This window comes from Linepithema humile, chromosome 1 (assembly GCF_040581485.1).
Source record: "Linepithema humile isolate Giens D197 chromosome 1, Lhum_UNIL_v1.0, whole genome shotgun sequence".
Taxonomy (NCBI): Eukaryota; Metazoa; Arthropoda; class Insecta; order Hymenoptera; family Formicidae; genus Linepithema; species Linepithema humile.
In genome coordinates this window covers 17829551-17850240 of record NC_090128.1, presented here as the reverse complement: position 1 = coordinate 17850240, position 20690 = coordinate 17829551, and the positions used below count along the sequence as shown (strand labels likewise).

Sequence of the window (20690 nt, the reverse complement as noted above, 5' to 3'; positions counted from 1 at the left end):
TACCAGCAGTATATCTTTCTCGTGCGTTAGCAACCATCATCGTATAATAGATACCGTTTTTCAATTGTCGGTTGTTAGCATCATGGAGAAGGAAAAATAGATACTGCGGATTCAATCTGAATCTATTGTGTTTCGAAATCAATCGTGTTCTGATGAATAAATATTCCGGTAATGCAAAATTTCTATCTTCTCGTTGTCCATTGATACCCTCTGGATATAAATCGGGGAAACACATGACGTCCAGATATTTATAACGATTATCCATTGGAACATTTTTGATTTTTAACATTTGATAAAGTTTGAGTGCAGATTCGTTATCAATCCTTTTCACGCGCATTGGGTATATCGTATACTGATCATTAATACCTGAGTCTTTGGCGATTTGCGTCAGGAAAGCCTTACGTTTCAAAACAATTTGGTCATTATCTTTAATCTGCTGTACGGTGTCCTCAACCACGTCATCTATTTCGTCATTGCTCTCCTCGCCCCCATCATCAACGATCTGATATTCTGTTTCTTGCAACTTCTCATTTAATAGATCATCAGACGACGCTGGAAGACGAATTTCCGAATAGTGGGAATTATTTTCTTTCAACCATTACAAAGCCTTATACACTTTATTAATCCACAAAATTTTCCCAAACAACTTTTGACTTTCTAGGTATACCTCGAACGAGGATATGCAACTCATGGTTCAAATTTATAGGATCTTCCGGAGGACATATCTTATCCAATGTTTCCTGTAAAGGAAGTGGCAAATGAAATGTTCTACCTTTTACTTTACGGATTATTTGCTTTTGCGGCAAATGTTTGTTCCAAACAGCGCCCATTGTTTGCACTACTTGGAAGCTGCTCATTCTCTTGATTAACATTTTTACTTAATCATTGAAATCCGACAAAACATCCGGTAATGGTTTTATGACAAGATTATTCAAAACGCAAGTACCCAATAAACATTAGGACATTCTATGTACGTCCTATGTATATACATATATGTATATTGTATATTCTATGTATATACTGTAAGGTTTGGAATTACTGAATATAATAATCCGACCAGTTTTAATAAAGTTATGATAATAATGTATTTTTTTAATACCGGAGATACAAATAAAAGAAAAAGGTGACTTGCAAGAAAAGAAAACACAAAAGGTATCACGTCTTTACGTCGTCGTGGTCTCGCACTGACTCGTCGCGTTCGCTCGCGTTTTTTGTTTGTTTATGCGTGCGCCGCTGCGCGTATTGTCTTTGCGTATTCTGCCTAATTCTATCTCGCGCGCTATTTAAAAACCTTAACTGCACCGCATCCTACAATACAAAAAATATGAAAAGTATATAAAGCGCATATTCTATGTATGTGAAATAATTACCACATGTATGTACATAGGATGTTCATAGTACATACATAGATATATTCCAAAGATATGCAGTATACATTCGTGGTATATACATGGGGTGTATTCTGAGGATGTGCAGTGCACATTCGCAGTATGTACATAGGATATATTCCGAGGATGTGCAATACACATTCGTAGCATGTACGTGAGGTACATTCTATGTATGTACAGGGTGCTTCCGCAACATACAGATCAGTAAGTCGGGTTGCCTATTTGTTTATCGGCAGGGGCATGTTTTACCGGCCGTGCAGAATAAGGTTAGATCGCAAGTCCGGCGGAAAATAAGGCAAAAGAAATTTGAGTTTTACCATTCTGGTATAGTGTAAAATTCAATAATATATATATAATAAAATATATATATAATAGGAGTTGTTTAATAATAGAAATATTAATAACGACATAATAATAAAATTAGTAAACATTAAACGATTATTAAACAAATAACACAATTTACAAAATAAATATAAATAATATTTTTTTAATAAATAAATAAATAATAAAGGTTATTAATAATAAGGTTATTAATAATTAACAATTAAAGATTAATAAATTAAATAATTTTTTTATTTAAATAATAATAAATGTTAAATAATAATAAATGCTTATAATAAATGTTCAATTAAACAACCATCTTCTTCTAAACATAACATTATTCTGCGCATAAAATTTTCTCGCACTCTATTTAATATGGCAGGAGTGATTTCTGCGCATGCGTTTTGTATTTTATTTTTCAAATCTTCTTGATTTGCTGGCAAAGTTTCATAGACTTTATTTTTTAAATATCCCCACACAAAAAAGTCCATGGGCGTAAGATCTGGAGACCGTGGTGGCCACTCCTGAGGACCATGAAACTCGATCCATCTCCGCGGAAATTTTCTATTAAGAATTGTTCTCGCTATAAGAGATGTGTGAGCGGGATGTCCATCTTGTTGGAAAACCATTTCTAGCCTATTGGCTAGTGGTACATCTTCCAAAAGCTCGTCGAGTCGGTGGAGAAGAAATTGCGAATAATAATGTGCATTTACATTTTTTTCTACAAATTCAGGGCCGATGACGTGATCTTCTACGATTCCGAGCCACACATTTACTGTCCATCTGCCCTGAAAATTGTGTTCCTTTACACAATGTGGATTCTGCTCTGCATAATGATGCTCATTATGGCGATTTATCTGCCCATGACTTCCGAAAATTGCTTCATCGGTCTACAAAATGTTTTTTAAAAAAACGTCATTTTTGGCATCATTAAAATCCACCTGCAGAAATTGAATAATTTAGTACAAAGTTGACGATGTAAGTTGATAAATGGTAACAATATGTCTGGTATATTATAAAATAATAAAAGAATAAAAAATTTAAACAAACTAACGTGATCAATAATCCATTTACAGAAATTTAAACGTCGTGGCATATCAGTAGGTACAAGTTTCTGTGTCGTATGTTTTTTGAATGGATGCAAACCCAGCAAATGTTTCATTATTTTATGAACCGTAATGTAGTTCATGTTTAGATCCGCAGCAATAGCTCTCGTGCTTGTGTGAGGATTTCTGACAACAGCTTGTTGAATTGCATCAATTGTCTCCTGATTTCGTTGTGGAACGACTTGCGAGATTTACGAAATTGTCCATTTGTTCTTAACCTTTCTTCAAGGCAATGAAAAAAACCGTGGTTTGGGTGGCGTCTGTCCGGAAACTTTCGAGCGTAAAGTGCAGCTGCTTGTCTTTGATTCTTTTGACACTCGCCGTAAATAAGAATCATGTCTGTTAATTCGTCAAACAAATAGTGATTTCGTTCCGGTTTCATTATGTAACTCAATTTTTAACGCGTTTTAACTTGTATAATTCACGTCAAATTCTGTCAAACGGAATGCGATCAGGACATAAGGAATACAGAAAGAGAAACAATCGAACAAACAATTGTAACAGTTCGTTTGTTTGTTTGAAGAATTAACACATGATTTTTATTTACGGCGAGTGCCAAAAGAATAAAAGACAATTAGCTGCACTTTATGTTCGAAAGTTTCTGAACAGACGCCACCCAAACCACAGTTTTTTTCACCGCCTTTACGAAAGACTAAAAACAAATGGACAATTTTGTTAATTTCGCAGGTTGATCCATGTTCCGCAGAGAAATCAAGAGACAATTGATGCAGTTCAACAAACTCTTATCAGAAATATTCATACAACCACGAGAGCAATTGCCGCAGATCTAGACATAATCCACATTACGGTTCATAAAATAATGAAACATTTGCTGATTTGGCATCTATTCAAAAAAACATACTACACACAAACTTCTACCTGCTAATATGCCACAATGTTTAAATTTTCGTGAATGGGTTATTAATCATGTAAATTTGTTTAAATTTTTTATTCTTTTATTATTTTATAATATACCTAACACATTACCATTGTTGTGTGTCGTAACACAACGTGTCGCTATAAGGTTAATTAAGTTAAATACCAAAATAAAAATACTAAGAAAGAATTATTTAGCAAATAAAGAATAACGATGAGACTGCAGAGAAACAACCTCGGATTCAAGGTGACACGAATCAGCAATCCGAGAAATATCAACAATAACATATCAATAATATTACAAAACTCTTGATTGCCGATTCGTATAAATACAGTCGCGCGCAAGCAGCGACGGATTCAGTTTACGATACGCGAATACACCGACTCGTTTCCCCGTGTCCGTACACGGCTCACGGAAATCTAACACCGTCCTGGCGGTTTGTGAGTGATTAAATAAATTGTTCGAGACAAGGTTTGCGTCCAGTTATTCCACACCTCTAAGCAGTACGTCCCGTTCCCCAAGCGGATCTCGAACTTACGGTTGCAATCGGAAAGACTCGCAACATAAATTTGGTGGCAGCGGTGGGATCCGCAATTACCGAAGTTCATTCTGGACACCCGATGATCGGATATCGGCAGTGGTAACAGAGGGACCACTGAGAGAATCTATCACCTGGAGCTACAAAAGTGAGGTGAGAAGGCAGTGTGGAAAATCGCCTGGATTCACAAGGCGACGACAGTCCGGGCAACAAAGCGGCGGAAAGGTGCCTGGCGGAGCAACGACCAAGCTGAGTCAGCGTAACCCGAGAGGACGACGACAGGCAAGGATCGCGACCTACCTCAACAACGGATCAGCTAACCAGCAGCGTGCATCATGCGAGCGAGCGGCCTAATGTAAGTCGATAATAAGAAATAATATTAGAAAAAGCGAATGTCCGGGAAACGAGAGAAATTAGGCTTCCAATTTTGGTTGAATGACGACCGAAGTCATAGTGAGGCGTTAGATAGTTCCGCGAACGGAGAGGAAAAGCGCGTAATCGTAGAATCCCAACCAAACCAATCTCGGTTGATCCGCAACCAAGATCAACGAGCGTTGAGCGTAAGCGAACAACGTAGTAAGACGACAGGAAAGAAAACTGGAAATAAGAAGCAAAGTACCGGAGACGCGAACACAGATACCATTTCGAAAAAACCAACCGTTGAGCGCAATCGTACATTGCTAGGGCTCGACAGTGCTTTGAAAGCTACTCGCGAGGACAAAAAACCGCGACAAAGTAGGCATCTGCCAAGTAGAACTCCGAGTCACGTATCGGAATACAGTGAGTTCGCACTCACATCTTATGATAGTTGCGTTTTCGACCCAGACGAGTTCCGCACTGAAGTAAAAATGAATAATGATCAAGAATTACCGAAGACTACCGAGTCAGAAATCGACCGGGATATTGAGTTACTAAGAAAGGAAATGACGCAAAACGCAGGGGCAAAAACTGAAGACGCGACGCGAAACTCAGAGCTAACAGATACAATGATGGACTTTGTGCGCGAAATAAGACAACAGTTGACCGAAATGCAAGAGCAATTCCACGAACAAATAGAAAACGTACGGGGGCAACAGCAAGAGTGGCAGCAACGGCTCTTAGCTATACCGGGCCAACGAGAATTGAATGTACCACTGACTACTAGGCGCGTAACTGATAACGCGGATGTAGCATACGGACGGGGTATGTCGGATATACGAAATAGGCCGATAGCCATGCATGGGTATATGCAACTAAAAGAAGCGCGAAGCTTAATCCCAGAGATTGACGGAACGTCACAGGCTAAAATACAAGAGTTCCTCAGCGCGAGTACTTACGCGGTGGAAAGTATAGACCCTTTGGAAGAATTACAGTTGCTGAAGGCGATACTGTGTACTAAGTTAAAGGGAAAGGTCTTGCTCGATTTTCAAACAAGAGATATTCAAACGTTCGTGCAATTAAAACGAGAAATAGAAGCAGGATATACAACTCATAAGAGTATAACGCACTTGCAAATTGAATTTAACACGCTAAAGCAGAAGCATGGAGAGAACGCCCAAGCTTTCGGTACACGAGCAGATCAGCTCGCGATGAAACTTTACGAAGCGATGATCGATGGAAAAAGTCTCACGGTCATGGAGAAAAATACAATAAAGACCACTATACAAAACTTAGCGCTACAAAACTACCAAATCGGACTAAACGAAAGCATTAAAACTATAGTACGCGCACGCAATTACAAAACGCTACAAGAGGCGATTGCGATAGCGACGGCTGAAGAAAAATTGCAAAGTCCGTATTCCGAAAATAGGAATTATAACAAATTCAGTAATAATAACGGCGCAAGAGAAAAGATACTAAAATGTATCAAATGCGGCAAATTGGGTCATGAAGGGCGTGATTGCAGAATAGGACGCTTTCATAATTATAATAACCGGTATCAATTACCGAGAGCTAGCGGCCAGAAGGTCAACATGATGAACATGTTTTGTAAACATTGCAAAAGATCGGGGCACAATCAAGATACCTGTTGGTCATTGCATGGAAGGCCAGACAAGGACGACGCCCGAACGAGGAAAAACGCCAAGCAAGGCGAAGGAGAAGAGGCAAACATAAAAACAGCACGACCCGCAAAAACATTGCAGATAGCATCAGTAGGCGAATATGCACAGGCCGAACTTAATCTAGATTTAATAGCAGTACCTATGCAAGAAATTCGAGCAGCACGGGCAGTTATGCTCGTAGATACAGGAGCTGCAATAACTTTAATTAAATTGAAAACCTTAAAAGAAGAAACTTTAGTTTACGATGAAAAGATAATGATAATAGGCGCTACTGGACAGAAGGCCGAAACGTTGGGCACGATAATGGCTCACGTACTATTGAAAGGGCAAGTTATTACGCATAAAATGCATGTGGTGAAGGACAATTTTCCGATAAGTCATGAAGGAATATTAGGAGTTGATTTCCTTAAAAAGCACGTGATGAAATGGGATTACCCCACTAAGCGACTAACGATAGGGGACACCAAATTTAAACTATTTCCGTGCCGACCAGTCACATTGAAGTCACGAAGTGAGACCATAATATCCGCCACTACAAATAAAAATATGACAGGAATAGTGCATGCATTGGAAATGCAGCCGGGAATTATCATAGGAGGTTGCGTGACGACAGCTCAAGATTACGGTTGTGTCATAAGCGTAATCAACACTACCGATAAGCCGGTAGACATACAGACTCCACACGTAGAGTTAACATTGTTAGAAGCGGAAACAGGAATTCAAGTATTTAATACTGAAGTTAACAAGGCAACAGATAAGCCAATGTCTCGTTTGGAGAAAATAAGAGACGCATTAAGAATTGAACATTTGAATAAGGAAGAGCAAAAGGCAATAGCAAAGATTTGTGAAGAGTACAGCGATATCTTTCATATAGAAGGAGAACCGCTGACCCATACCGTGGCGATGAAACACGAGATCGCGACGCGGCCGGGGACGGCGCCCGCCAACACGCGACCGTACCGGTTGCCGGAAAAGCATAAAGAGGAAGTGAACAGACAAGTGAGAGAAATGCTAAGAAATAAAATCGTACGCCCAAGTACGAGCCAATGGAACGCACCTCTCCTAGTGGTGCCAAAGAAAATGGACGCTTCGGGGAAACCGAAAATGAGGGTCGTAGTAGATTTCCGGAAGGTAAACAATGTAACTATAGGAGATTCCTTTCCATTACCTAATATCACAGATATTCTGGATCAATTAGGAAGCTCAAAATACTTCACGACCTTAGATTTGGCTTCTGGTTATCACCAGATACCAATGGCAGAGGAAGATAAACAAAAAACGGCATTCTCGACACCATATGGGCATTACGAGTTTAACAGGATGCCCTTCGGATTGAAGAATGCGCCAGCGACATTTCAGCGTTTGATGAATACCATACTGGCTGGATTGCAGGGCATAAAATGTTTAGTTTATCTGGACGATATTGTAATTTATGGAGCTAGTTTGACCGAACATAATCGGCGGCTAGAAGAAGTATTGGACAGAATTCGTGCAAACAAGTTGAAATTGCAACCGGACAAGTGCGAATTTCTGAGAAAAGAAGTGACGTATCTGGGGCACATTATTACTGAGAATGGAATAATGCCTGATGCGGGAAAAATCAAGGCTGTACAAGACTTCCCTACGCCGAACAAAACAAAAGATATCCAAGCGTTTATCGGATTAGCTGGATATTATCGGAGGTTCATCGAGAATTTCTCCGGAATCGCTAAACCACTCACTAAATCGATGAAAAAGGACGTGAAATTCGAGTGGACCGCGGAACAGCAACATGCTTTCGATGTATTAAAAGAAAAACTAGTTACAGCACCGGTACTTCAGTATCCGGATTTCAGCAAGGAATTCATAGTTACAACAGATGCTTCAGACTTTGCTGTAGGAGCTATACTTTCTCAGGGGGAAATAGGACAGGATCGTCCAATAGCCTACGCAAGTCGAACACTCAATCGAGCTGAGCAAAATTACAGTACTACGGAAAAGGAGTTGCTAGCTATAGTGTGGGCGGTAAAGCATTTTAGACCGTACGTATACGGAATTAAGTTTACAATAGTCACGGATCATCAACCGTTAACATGGTTATTCAATGTAAACGATCCGGGTTCGCGATTGATAAGATGGAGGTTGAAACTGGAGGAGTACACTTATGAAATCGTGTACAAGGCAGGAAAAAGCAATGTTAATGCCGATGCGCTGAGTCGCAATGTCGCGCAGACAGTATCCGCGATAAACAAAGACAGAAAGAATGATGATGACGAAGCAAAAGAAGGAAGTGGAAGCGAAGAGGATGACAAAAACGAAATCAAGAAGTATACAGAAGAAGAAAAAAGACAGATAATGTATGAATATCATGATGCGCCGATAGGGGGGCATCAGGGTCTACAGCGAACGATAAATCGCATTCGATTAACACATAATTGGAGAGGCCTTACACGAGACGTAGAAGACCACATATCTAAATGCAAACAGTGCCAAAAGAATAAACTAAGTAAACACAACAAAGCGCCGATGGTGATTACGGATACGCCTAGCCAACCGTTCGAAAAATGTGCTTTGGACATTGTCGGACCGCTAACCGTCACAGACAATGGAAATAAATATGTATTAACATTCCAGGATCATCTTACCAAATATAGTAAGGCGATACCTATAGCAAATCAAGGTGCCGAAGTCGTAGCGAAAGAGTTCGTTACAGGGATCGTGCTAGAATACGGGATACCTGAAAAAGTTCTAACAGACCAAGGGACCAATTTTATGAGCAGTGTACTTAAAGACACTTGTAAATTGTTAAAAATTAACAAAATCAGGACCAGCGCTTATCATCCACAAAGTAACGGTGCGCTGGAGCGATCGCATCGAACTTTAGCTGAATATTTGCGACACTACGTAAATGAAGATCAAACGGACTGGGATGAGTGGTTGCCGTACGCTATGTTCGCGTATAACACCACTCCCCACACGGTGACAGGATATACACCGTTTGAGTTAATTTTTGGACATCGCGCAACTCTGCCTACAGCATTAGCACAACCGCCTAGGCTTACATATACTTACGATAACTACGTGTCCGAGTTAAGGGAAAAATTACGAACAGCCCATAAGATTGCCAAGAGCAATGCGCACGAAGAGAAAGTAAAAGCTAAACGGTATTACGATAAACGGGCTAATCAAGTCATCTTCCAGGAAGGTGATAAAGTGTTATTATATGATGAAACGTTACGACGAGGACGTTCAAAGAAATTAGAAACGTTATGGTGCGGGCCATACGTAATAGTTAAAAGGAATTCGGAAGTAAACTACACTATTAAAAAGGGGAGGAAAGAGATAACGGTGCATGCGAATCGTCTAAAATTATTTGTAGAAAACTAAAAAAAAAAAAGGAGGAATAAAAATATGACGGAATATATTAAGCAGTAGAATAAGTTATGACGACAACAGTTAAAGAAAAGTTTATTCTGTAGGTGCATTATATTTCTTGGAACTCTGATGTCAGCAACGAAAACCGAGACGAATTTAGCCGTGGAGATAGAAAGATTCTCACACGAACCAGGAATATACTTTGAAGAAGTAGGTGAGATTAACGTCATCGAATCATATTGGAAGTTCGTGATAACTGTAGATATTTCGGCATTAGGAAAACGACATATTCGTGTACAAGAATGGCTAGAATTAGCGGAAAGCGCAAAGAACACGATACACTCTACACGAGCAGAAAAGAGTCAGTTCGCGAATTTACTACGATTAATTAGAAAAGACGAAGTTAGAATAACAGCATTATTGAAGAAACTAAAAAGAGTTTACGGAAATCCGAACGAGAAGAAACGCGGTCTAATTGACGGGATAGGAAAGGTAGCGAAATATTTATTCGGCACTATGGATGCCGGAGATGAGAAACGCATCAACGAGCAATTAACACTGTTGCAAAATAGCGAGAGTACTTTTAATCATGTCACGAGGCATCAATTAAAAATATTAAACTCTACAATAGCGCACATAAGCGATTTGGAAAAGACGATCGACGAAAATAACGAATTGTTGTACGACTTAGACGCACGCATTTTTAATGGTACTTTATTAATCATCAAACGTGAAGAAATCAACGAGTACTGTGCATTACTCGACAGAATGCTAGCAGATTCCGACAGAGATATTCAAAATGTGTATGATTTCTTAACGCAGGCGTCGCATGGAATGTTGAATCCGAGTCTATTACCCGTCGAACGAATTTTCGCCGAAATGCGGGCTGCTGCGCCGTATTTACCACGCGGAACGTATTTTCCTCTCAAGCTAGATGTAAGTGATTGGTCAACGTTTGAAAAAATTACAAGTGTAAACTCGTATGTTAAGAATGAGACTATATTTGTAACGTTGAAATTGCCATTTGTAACATATCCGAAATACAGGTTAATAAAAGCCATACCTTTACCTGTCCCTGACCAACGCGGGATATTTGTATTTACCGAGATTAACCAACAATTGTTTGCTGTAAATTTAGAATTATCCGGATATCTAGCGATAAGCGAAGAAAACTTAGAAAAATGTATTGAGATAGACAAGAAATATATATGTAAATCGGATAGTCCGATATATAATATTAACCCTCGAGCGTTATGTGAAGTACAATTGTATGTAGGTCTGACAAAAAGGGCAATTTGCGGAAATAAGTATGTAAGTTTTAACCAAACTATTTGGATAGCATTAACGAAGGAAAATTCTTGGTTATATTCGACTAACAGCGAACAAGACGTAATGATTACTTGTTTAAACCATAAGGAAATACAGACCAAAATCACACGAACAGGTAGAATAACTCTATTAAATAATTGTAAAATAATTGCGAAGGACATGACTCTGAACACAGGAACAATAATAGAAGGCCCGAACATTCAGGCATATATACCACGTTTTAATCTAACGGGAAAAATAGAAGGTATAACTAATGGTGAAACGAGCATGGAAATCAAACCGTTAAAATTGAAAAAGATGATACAAAATTCAAGGGAATTAATAGATTTGGGAGAAAAAATAAAAGAAGTAGACGACGAGTTAACAGAGGGAAAAATTATTCAACCCTTGACTTTGTATCCTGTGGTCACAAGTTCGCTTGCCATCGTGATTATTGTATTAGCACTAGGCATAGGAGCAATACTATTATTACGAAAAAGAAAGACTACTGCGGAATAATAGGTAGACGGTAGGACAAGAACTAACTGTAAAACTATACACTCGCACCGCCTACTCCGCACGGAAACTCCGTACCTACATTTCCTTCCATTCGCGGGGGAGGGATGTTGTGTGTCGTAACACAACGTGTCGCTATAAGGTTAATTAAGTTAAATACCAAAATAAAAATACTAAGAAAGAATTATTTAGCAAATAAAGAATAACGATGAGACTGCAGAGAAACAACCTCGGATTCAAGGTGACACGAATCAGCAATCCGAGAAATATCAACAATAACATATCAATAATATTACAAAACTCTTGATTGCCGATTCGTATAAATACAGTCGCGCGCAAGCAGCGACGGATTCAGTTTACGATACGCGAATACACCGACTCGTTTCCCCGTGTCCGTACACGGCTCACGGAAATCTAACACCGTCCTGGCGGTTTGTGAGTGATTAAATAAATTGTTCGAGACAAGGTTTGCGTCCAGTTATTCCACACCTCTAAGCAGTGCGTCCTGTTCCCCAAGCGGATCTCGAACTTACGGTTGCGATCGGAAAGACTCGCAACACCATTTATTAATTTGCATTGTCAATTTTATACTAAATTATTCTGCAAGTAGATTTTAATGATGCCGAAAATGACATCTTTATAAAAAATATTTTATGGACTGATAAAGCAATTTTTGGAAGTCATGGACACATAAACCGTCATAATGAGCATCACTATGCAGAGCACAATCCACATTGTGTAAAAGAACACAATTTTCAAAGTAGGTGGACTGTAAATGTGTGGCTCGGAATCGTAGGAGATCACGTCATCGGCCCTGAATTTATCGAAGGAAATGTGGATGCACAATATTATTCACAATTTCTTCTCTATTGACTCGACGAGCTTTTGGAAGATGTGCCACTAGCTAATAAACTAGAAATGGTTTTCCAACAGGATGGACATCCCGCTCACACGTCTCTTGTAGCGAGAACAATTTTAAATAAAAAATTTTCAGGAAGATGGATCGGACTTCATAGTCCTCAGTGTGGCCACCACGGTCTACGGATCTTACGCCCATGGATTTTTCGTGTGGAGCTTTTTAAAAAATAAAATATATGAAACTGCTAGCAAATTAAGAAGATTTGCAAAATAGAATACGAAACGCATGTGCAGAAAACACTTTTGCCACATTAAATAGAGTGAGAAGAAGAGAGAGAGAGAAAATTTCATACGCAGAATCACGTTATGCTTAGAAGAAGCTGGTAATTTAATAAAACATTTGTTATAAGCATGTTTTAAATAAAAAAATATTATTTATCTTTATTTTGTAAATTGTGTTATTTGTTTAATAATCGTTTAATGTTTACTAATTTTATTATTATGTTGTTATTAATATTTCTATTATTAAACAACTCCTATTATATATATATATTATTAAATTTACACTATACCAAAATGGTAAAACTCAAATTTCTTTTGTCTTATTTTCCGCCGGACTTGCGATCTAACCTTATTCTGCACGGCCGGTAAAGCATGCCCCTGCCGATAAACAAATAGGCAACCCGATTTACTGATCTGTATGTTGCGGAAGCACCCTGTACATAGTATATACAGTACGTTTTTTAATAATAAACAATTTTCATTCATTCGGATATTTATCTACCCAATTTTTGAACAATCAGTTTATCTAAATTCCCTGTGTTGGAATTCAGATATTAAGCTGATAGAAAAAGTTATAACATTTTCAAATTAAAGACTTCAATATTATTACCCGTCTTTTGCAAGTTTTATATAGTTTTTATGATTAAAACTTAAATACAAGACAGATAGCGCATAATGCGTCACATAGCGGCAAGCGAACAAACTAATGATTCTATGTATATCCATACGATATCCTATGTATATCCATAAATGTACTTACATCAGCGTATATTGTATGTATGTACGTTACATGTATTATATACACATGGAATGTACACGAGGTATATTCTATGTATGTACAGGCGATCTCGTTAGAATATACATTCTATGTACATCCATAAATGTACCTACATCAGCGTATATCGTATATATGTATATTACATGCAGGGTTGGGAAGTAACGTGTTACTTGTAACGCCGTTACCGTTACAATTACTTTTTTTCAGTAACTGTAACGGTAACGGCGTTACAAATTTTTTTGTAACGAAAAATGTAACTTTGTTATATTTTTCGGTAACAAGTAACGAATTTAACAGTTATTTTTATTGTTACATTTTTCAAATTTACTTTATATATCTATGACTTTATAGAAAAACTAACAATAAGAAAACTTTTTAATTTATATTTACAGCATCTAAAAATTTTTAAGAAAGCTGGTTTACAACTTATTTTTTAAAAAGTTTTCTTATTTAAAATATCTTATTATCAAAATTATTACTTTTATTATATATTATTAAAATTGTTACACTTTATATTAATAGCAATATCATATTATTAAAATTACATCATTTTTGTTACTTTAATGAAAAATAATGGTTAAAAATTTTTAATGTTTACTGTAAATTTGTAGTGTTTAATTTAATCTTGTATTAGAAAAATTGTGCATAAAATTTGTATTATATATAAAAAAAGTAACGAAAATTGTAACGATTCGTTACTTTTTGAGTAACAGCAACAGTAACGAGTTCTTTTTTAAAATTGGTAAAGTAACGATAACGAGTTACTTTTTAGAAAAAAGAACGGTAACGGTAACGAGTTACTTTTATAAAGTGATTTTCCCAACCTTGGTTACATGTATGTATGATACATGGAATGTACACGAGGTATATTCTATGTATATACAGGCAACGATCTCGTTCGAATATACATGTATATCCATACAATATCCTATGTATATCCAGAAATATATCTACCTCAACGTATATCGTATGTATGTACGTTACATGTATATACATGGAATGTACACGAGGTATAATCTATGTATATACAGGCAGCGATCTCGTTCGAATATACATTGTATGTATATCTATACGATATCCTATGTATATCCATAAATGTATCTACCTCAGCGTATATCGTATGTATGTACGTTACATGTATATACATGGAATGTACACGAGGTATAATCTATGTATATACAGGCAGCGATCTCGTTCGAATATACATTGTATGTATATCCATACGATATCCTATGTATATCCATAAATGTATCTACATCAGCGTATATCATATGTATGTACATAGTATACAGAGTGATTCAAAATAACCGTATGTCCTCAAAGGGGCATATTCCTGAGCGTATTCTGAGACAACTTTTCCTTTGGCTAAAGTTTGTGCACAGCTTAATTTTCAAGTTATAAAAGAAAATAGTTAGCATATCGTGAGTCGAGTACAAGAAACAAGCAAAGGCGTCGCAACTCACCGTTACACGCGAGTGTTTACGTGAGGCACCTGCTACAATCAGCTGACACTCACGATACACAAATACGTATACGCATCTCTCTTTCTCTCTTTCTCTCTCTCTCTCGCTCTCGCGATGAGACAGATCCATATCGAGTAAAAGTTTTTCCATTTTCTTATGGTTCACGTTTCACGTTTCAAAACACAACACATTCACATACTCTGTTCACTCACTTCATCGATAAAACGAGGAATTTATTTAATGATCACTACTAATCACTCGGTGCGTGAAAATTACTCGAAAAAAGAAACACGTGTTTTTCGAGTAATTGTGTATCGTGAGTGTTAGCTGATTGTAGCAGGCGCCTCACGTAAACACCCGTGTGTAGCAATAAGTTGCGGCGCCCCTGCTTGTTTCTTGTACTCGACTCACGATATGCTAACTATTTTCTTTTATAATTTGAAAATTAAGCTTTGCACAAACTTTTGCCAAAGGAAAAGTTGTCTCAGAATACGCTCAAAAATATGTCCCTTTAAGGACATACGGTTATTTTGAATCACCCTGTATACAGTACATTTTTTTACATTATGGATATTTCATGTATATACATAAGATATCGAATGTTTACTAAATAGAAGGCAACATGCCTTTCCAAAATTTAGCCAAACAAAACTTACAAATGGATCCAGTATCGCTATTGTGTACTGTTACGTAAGTCACCAGGTCTTTCCAAAAAGGTCCCTCTACTGGTTTTCTCAGCTTCTTTAGCTCATAAACGTCACTATTCACACATAGTTTTTTGCAAGAGACACAAGGGAAACGTGGTGTATCCAACAATCTTTTTTTCATAACGTAAACGCTTCGTAATTTTGCAACAAAATTTTTTCTTCGTCCAAAGTAACAGTCAAATTTTTTTTGTAAAATCTTGCTTTGACCTTTGCATCATTGGAAATTTCCAGCAATTTATCCATATTGACGAATCTCAAAGCTGAAAACAAAAGATGAAACTTTTTATAATTGCCTATCAATTTGTAGACATTTATTCGAATATTCTTCACGAGAGGAAATGAGGCGATAAAGTGCTTATCGTTGCAATGTATGATTCGCAAATATTTGGATTCGCATAGCATTCCGGAAGATGTCTCAATCTGCTACTGATATGTGAAACAGAAAACAATTTTTGAGCCGCGCCATGAATTTAGCATTTATTAGCTTTTTTAGAGTAGCTCCTTCAAACTCTTCCAACAATTTCACATACTTTTCCAAGGAAATATCACTTATGCGGCATCGTTTCTCGTCACAGTGCCATATTTTTGACTTTTTATCATTGTTATCCATTAACGGTAAAACATTTATCATTCCATGAGAAGAGGATTGTCCTATTATGAGTGGTTGCTCAAATTTTTTTTTTGCTCGTAAGCAGTTTTAAAAAAGTATGTTTTGGAAGACAAAGTATGTTTGGATGAGCCACAAAGAGCTCTAATTCGATCGCTTTTTGGATATTTCAAAGTCTTACATTTATTGAATTGCAATAGTGCGGCTTCAGCATTTCTCAAATACAAAAACACTTTTCTTGCTGCATTGACGTACGATTTTTTTGCTATCATGCACCACTTGAATATATGTTCGGCTTCCAATCGAGCACATACCGCCGATTTATTAATTTTCCTCGACATTCGTCGAATATAGAACTCTAACCATTTTGGAAAGTTAAAACACTTTTGCCAAGATCGGACAGTACTGAACTTTTCCTTTACTCTCTCGATCGTATTTGATCTTTGTACGATAAACTTGTCACCGCGTTTTACATAATACTTTTTGTTATACAGTTTTTTTGAGTCAGGATGTTTTTGTTTAAATTTTCTTCGGCGATCTCTTTCACGTGCAGCATTTTTAAAATAATTTTTTTTTTTTATTTGCCGATTGTGCAGTAATTGGTGTGAGTAATTATGGCGTTTTTGGGTTCGTTTATTTTTTAAATCTTTTTGGTACTCGTCGCGTTTTCTTTTACGTTGTCCCTCAGGATTTTTTTTGTACTGATCACACATTATCTGGCGTTTCGGTTCGGGGTTTCTTTCATATATTTCACACATTTTATTACATTTTAATTCAGGGCTCTTTATATTTGTTACGCTTTTGAGTGCATAAGAAATCAGCGTTTTTGGCATATTGTTGTTTGTAAGAAAAAGCATCTTTCTCGAGTTTTGAACGCTGTTCTTCAGGTTCCTTGCTACGTGCAAGCCTTTTTCTCAGTGCATCCACCTCTCGTATTTTCAATGTCTCCAACGGTAATAACATTAATGGAGCAGTTGAATTACAGAGGTGCGGAAAATGAGTGATTGTTTGTTCTGCAAACATTGCAGACAAATGAGTCTTAGAAAAGATCGATCGTACGTCACAATACAACGATTTATGCCGAACAGAATCGATGTAGCAAACGCAATTGCCATAGGACCACAATTACAATCATCGCCTTGTGACTGGACTGTAGGAAAGACTATTGGATTGTTTTGAAAATCATGAAAGGGAAATAATCTCTCCACAAAAATTCGAATTTCTCCATTCAAATTTTGCTTATTAGCATCACGACTGCCTTCATAAAAATCATTTTTTTTTTGTTTTAGAGATGAGAAAATCTTCCAAAGACACCCTGGCCCGTACCAGGGTAGTGCTGAATTCGACCGAGACTCGCATCGAGGCTACCCCGACGGAACCACAAAGAAGTACATCCCCCGTCCTAACCGAGATCCAACCCCCACGGGAATGGAGGGGGTCAAATGTCCGGAGGCGAGGAAATTGCAGATCCGACGGATCCACCAGACCCTGATGGCCATCTCGACCGCCTACCAGCTAAAAACTCACCTCACGCTCGCCATGAGCCGGTAACGAAGAGAGGCGGACTTACTAGCAAGAGCATATCTCCGCCTCTCTTCCGACTTATCCTAAAGACAGTGCAATTTTTACGGGACCGCATTGCTATGTACAAAGCTATCTCGCCAGTTACGAGTTACAGTTCTATACATAGAAAACTTAACTTATGTGTGGATATATATATATCAAAGAATGTACATGCACTATTACCTATCCGAAGCAACACCAGTGCTAATTTCGCACCCGAGTTGCCCTAACATAGTATACATTAATTTAATTATCTCTATTTACAATCTAGTCCAAAATATCAGAGTCCAGGTGCCTTATGACCCGTCTCCGATCCGCCGCCTCTTTGCGTGTGAGGACTTTTGAGCAGAAAGCTGAGAAAGCCCTCCACTTATCCTTATCCTTATCCTCCAAGATCGCAGACCAACTCCCTCCTTTCGGCCTCCCATGCCCTGCAAACCTGTACAGTATGCTGCACGGTATCCCTAGTCAACAGGCAATGAGAGCACATGGGAGAACTTATCTTGTTGATTCTATACAGGAAATCATTAATACAGCCATGCCCTGATATGATCTGTGCCATATGGAAAGTCACCATACCGTATTCCCGAGAAACCCACTCTTCTAATCTCACCGCAATGGCTTTCCGTACTCTCTTCCCCGGCTCCTCATTGCCCATTCCTAGTAGTTCGTCCTTTCATGACAATAGTGCTTCCCTTTTTGCTTTATTATACAGGGCGGCCCTAGATCTAGGGGGAAAATCTTCTCCTCTATCCCTAGCTTCCCTAATCCGTTTGTATACTCTCGCCATTCTTCTTGCGACTAACTCAACTGGCGGGGTTCCCGCCATTACTAACACCGCGGTGTACGAAACCGTACGATAGGTGCAACACACTCTCTGTGCAATTCTTCTCATCAGCTTTGTCATCAGTCCCATCACCAAGCGGTTGCACATAAAGGACTTGAACCACACCAGAGCTCCGTACAAAATTATAGACAAAACCACGTTTAAATATAATTTCCTCCTCTTCTCTGTAGGTCCTCTACAGTTGGGCATAATACCCCTCAGTAGCCTAACAATGTTGTCTATCTTGGTGTATACCTTTTGGAAGTGGGTATTAAACCTCCAGTCTCCGTCCATAAAAATCGCCTTCATGAGAATTATATATAATAACAGACTTTGCGTCGTAATGACAAGTAACCCAATGTCCGCCAGTGAAATTACTGTGCAGTAATTGCAATTGCTTCTTTTTTAGATTTTCGAGTGGAACAATTTGATCAGGAAATATCGTCAATCATACAGGTCGAGGAGCAGAATTTCTTTCGAGTAACGCATGGAAACTATCTATCATCGTTTCCGTTAACCATTATTTGGAAGCAAAAATGTCTTTTTCCTTATTGCCATAATAAAACTTGTGACACTGATGATGCATTTTGAGTTGGCGCTCGGGGCAGCCTTATACAGGCGCTTAGGGCAGCCTTTTAGTGATGCAAGTATCACAATCACCTTAAACGAATAATTAAAGTTACAGAATTCTATACCAGATTTTCTAATTGGATGCCTAAGGCAAGCCAGCCAGGGCCAAAACTCAGCGCTATTGCAGCCGATATTTTAATTCAGCGCTTACGGCAGCCGTTATACAGCGCCAGAGCAGTCGATTATTTTTTCGAATTTTTTTTCAGGATCTGAAAAATAAAAAAGTTGTATTACTGCGTAATAAAACAAACAGGTTATAAATTTTAGATTAATAATTATGAAGTTCTTTGTACAAGTTTTTTTGTAATAAGCAAGCAAACATTTAAAATTATTTTAATAAACATATGCAGAGATTTATAATTATAAAACTAAATAAATTATATATTGTCAAAAGTTTGCTTATAAAGAAATAAAGCTACATTTTTCTTCTGTATAGTATTTCTGAATAGTTTAAAATTAAGTAATTACATTAACACTTCAAAAGTAAATTTATCATCAATGCAATTTTATCATCAATGCAATGTCTCCTAAAAATTCTTGCTGTTATCTATTCTATATAAATAAATCTTGTTTATAAACCTTGCTTGTAAAGAAATAAAGCTATTCCACAAATTCTACACTCATATTAAATATCTCGAAAATAAAACATTTTATAGGAAAATGTGTTAGACAAAAGATGTTTAGTTCGAAGGGGGAAAAAAGATGGGCATATTAATTTGGGTGAAAGCGGAGATTTGAAAGACAATCTAGTTTTTTTAAATGGAACCCTATCCTAATTTTTTTATAAATCGATTCCTCGCAATATTCGGCGTTAAAAGTTATATAGGTAAGATGGCCACAAATTAAATAGTTTATGAGATATTTAATACTTTGACATAATTTTACTGAAACAATAAAATATCTCGTAAAATAGTCATTTTTCCATAACCTTATCTGCATACTTGTATGCACAAAATAATGAAAAGAATCAATTGGTGTAAAGAAATAAACAGTTGTTTAAAAAAAAATATATATATCTGCTCGTTGCTTCAAGTTCATGCTTTTTCTTAAAAACAACTATGTGTTTCCTTTACACCAGGGATGCGATATTTTCTACCGGGCTTTCGGCTTCCGAGCCCCACACAAGCGAGAAGCGCGTACATGTGCTGCGCAGAACACTTTGCGCAGCACATGTACGCGCTTCTCGCTTGTGTGGGGCTCGGAAACCGAGAGCCCGGTAGGAAACATCGCATCACTGCTTTACACCAATTTATTCCTTTCATTATTTTGTGTTTATAAATATTCTGGTAAAAAAATTATGTCAAATAAAAGTAAACATATGCATATAATATATCTTGAAAACTATTCCATTTTTGACCATTCTACCCTTATAACTTTTAACAGCGTATATTGCAAGGAATCTATTTATATAAAAAAAATTAGAACACTTTCATTTAAAAAAACGAGGTTTACCTTTAAATCGTCGAAGCGCCTTCACTCATAGTCAAACTAATATCCTTTTCCTTTCTTCCTCTTCAAAGCAAACA

General features: G+C 37.5%; 1 protein-coding gene across 1 annotated transcript; it reads left to right on the top strand.

The window, feature by feature from the left end:
• Positions 1-4242: 4242 nt before the first annotated feature.
• LOC136997507 (uncharacterized) lies at positions 4243-11915 on the top strand. Its single transcript, XM_067348412.1, has 2 exons — positions 4243-4585; positions 9731-11915. Exons 1-2 carry the CDS (start codon positions 4566-4568, stop codon positions 11451-11453), a joined length of 1743 nt encoding a protein of 580 aa, XP_067204513.1. The 5' UTR covers positions 4243-4565; the 3' UTR covers positions 11454-11915.
• The last annotated feature ends 8775 nt before the right edge of the window (positions 11916-20690 follow it).

What these genes read in the sequence shown, in the direction of transcription:
- LOC136997507 (XM_067348412.1), top strand. Translation starts at nt 4,566, where the DNA reads ATGCGAGCGAGCGGCCTAAT. An exon ending in ATGCGAGCGAGCGGCCTAAT is followed by an intron (nt 4,586 to 9,730) that starts GTAAGTCGATAA and finishes TTTATTCTGTAG; the next exon opens with GTGCATTATATTTCTTGGAA.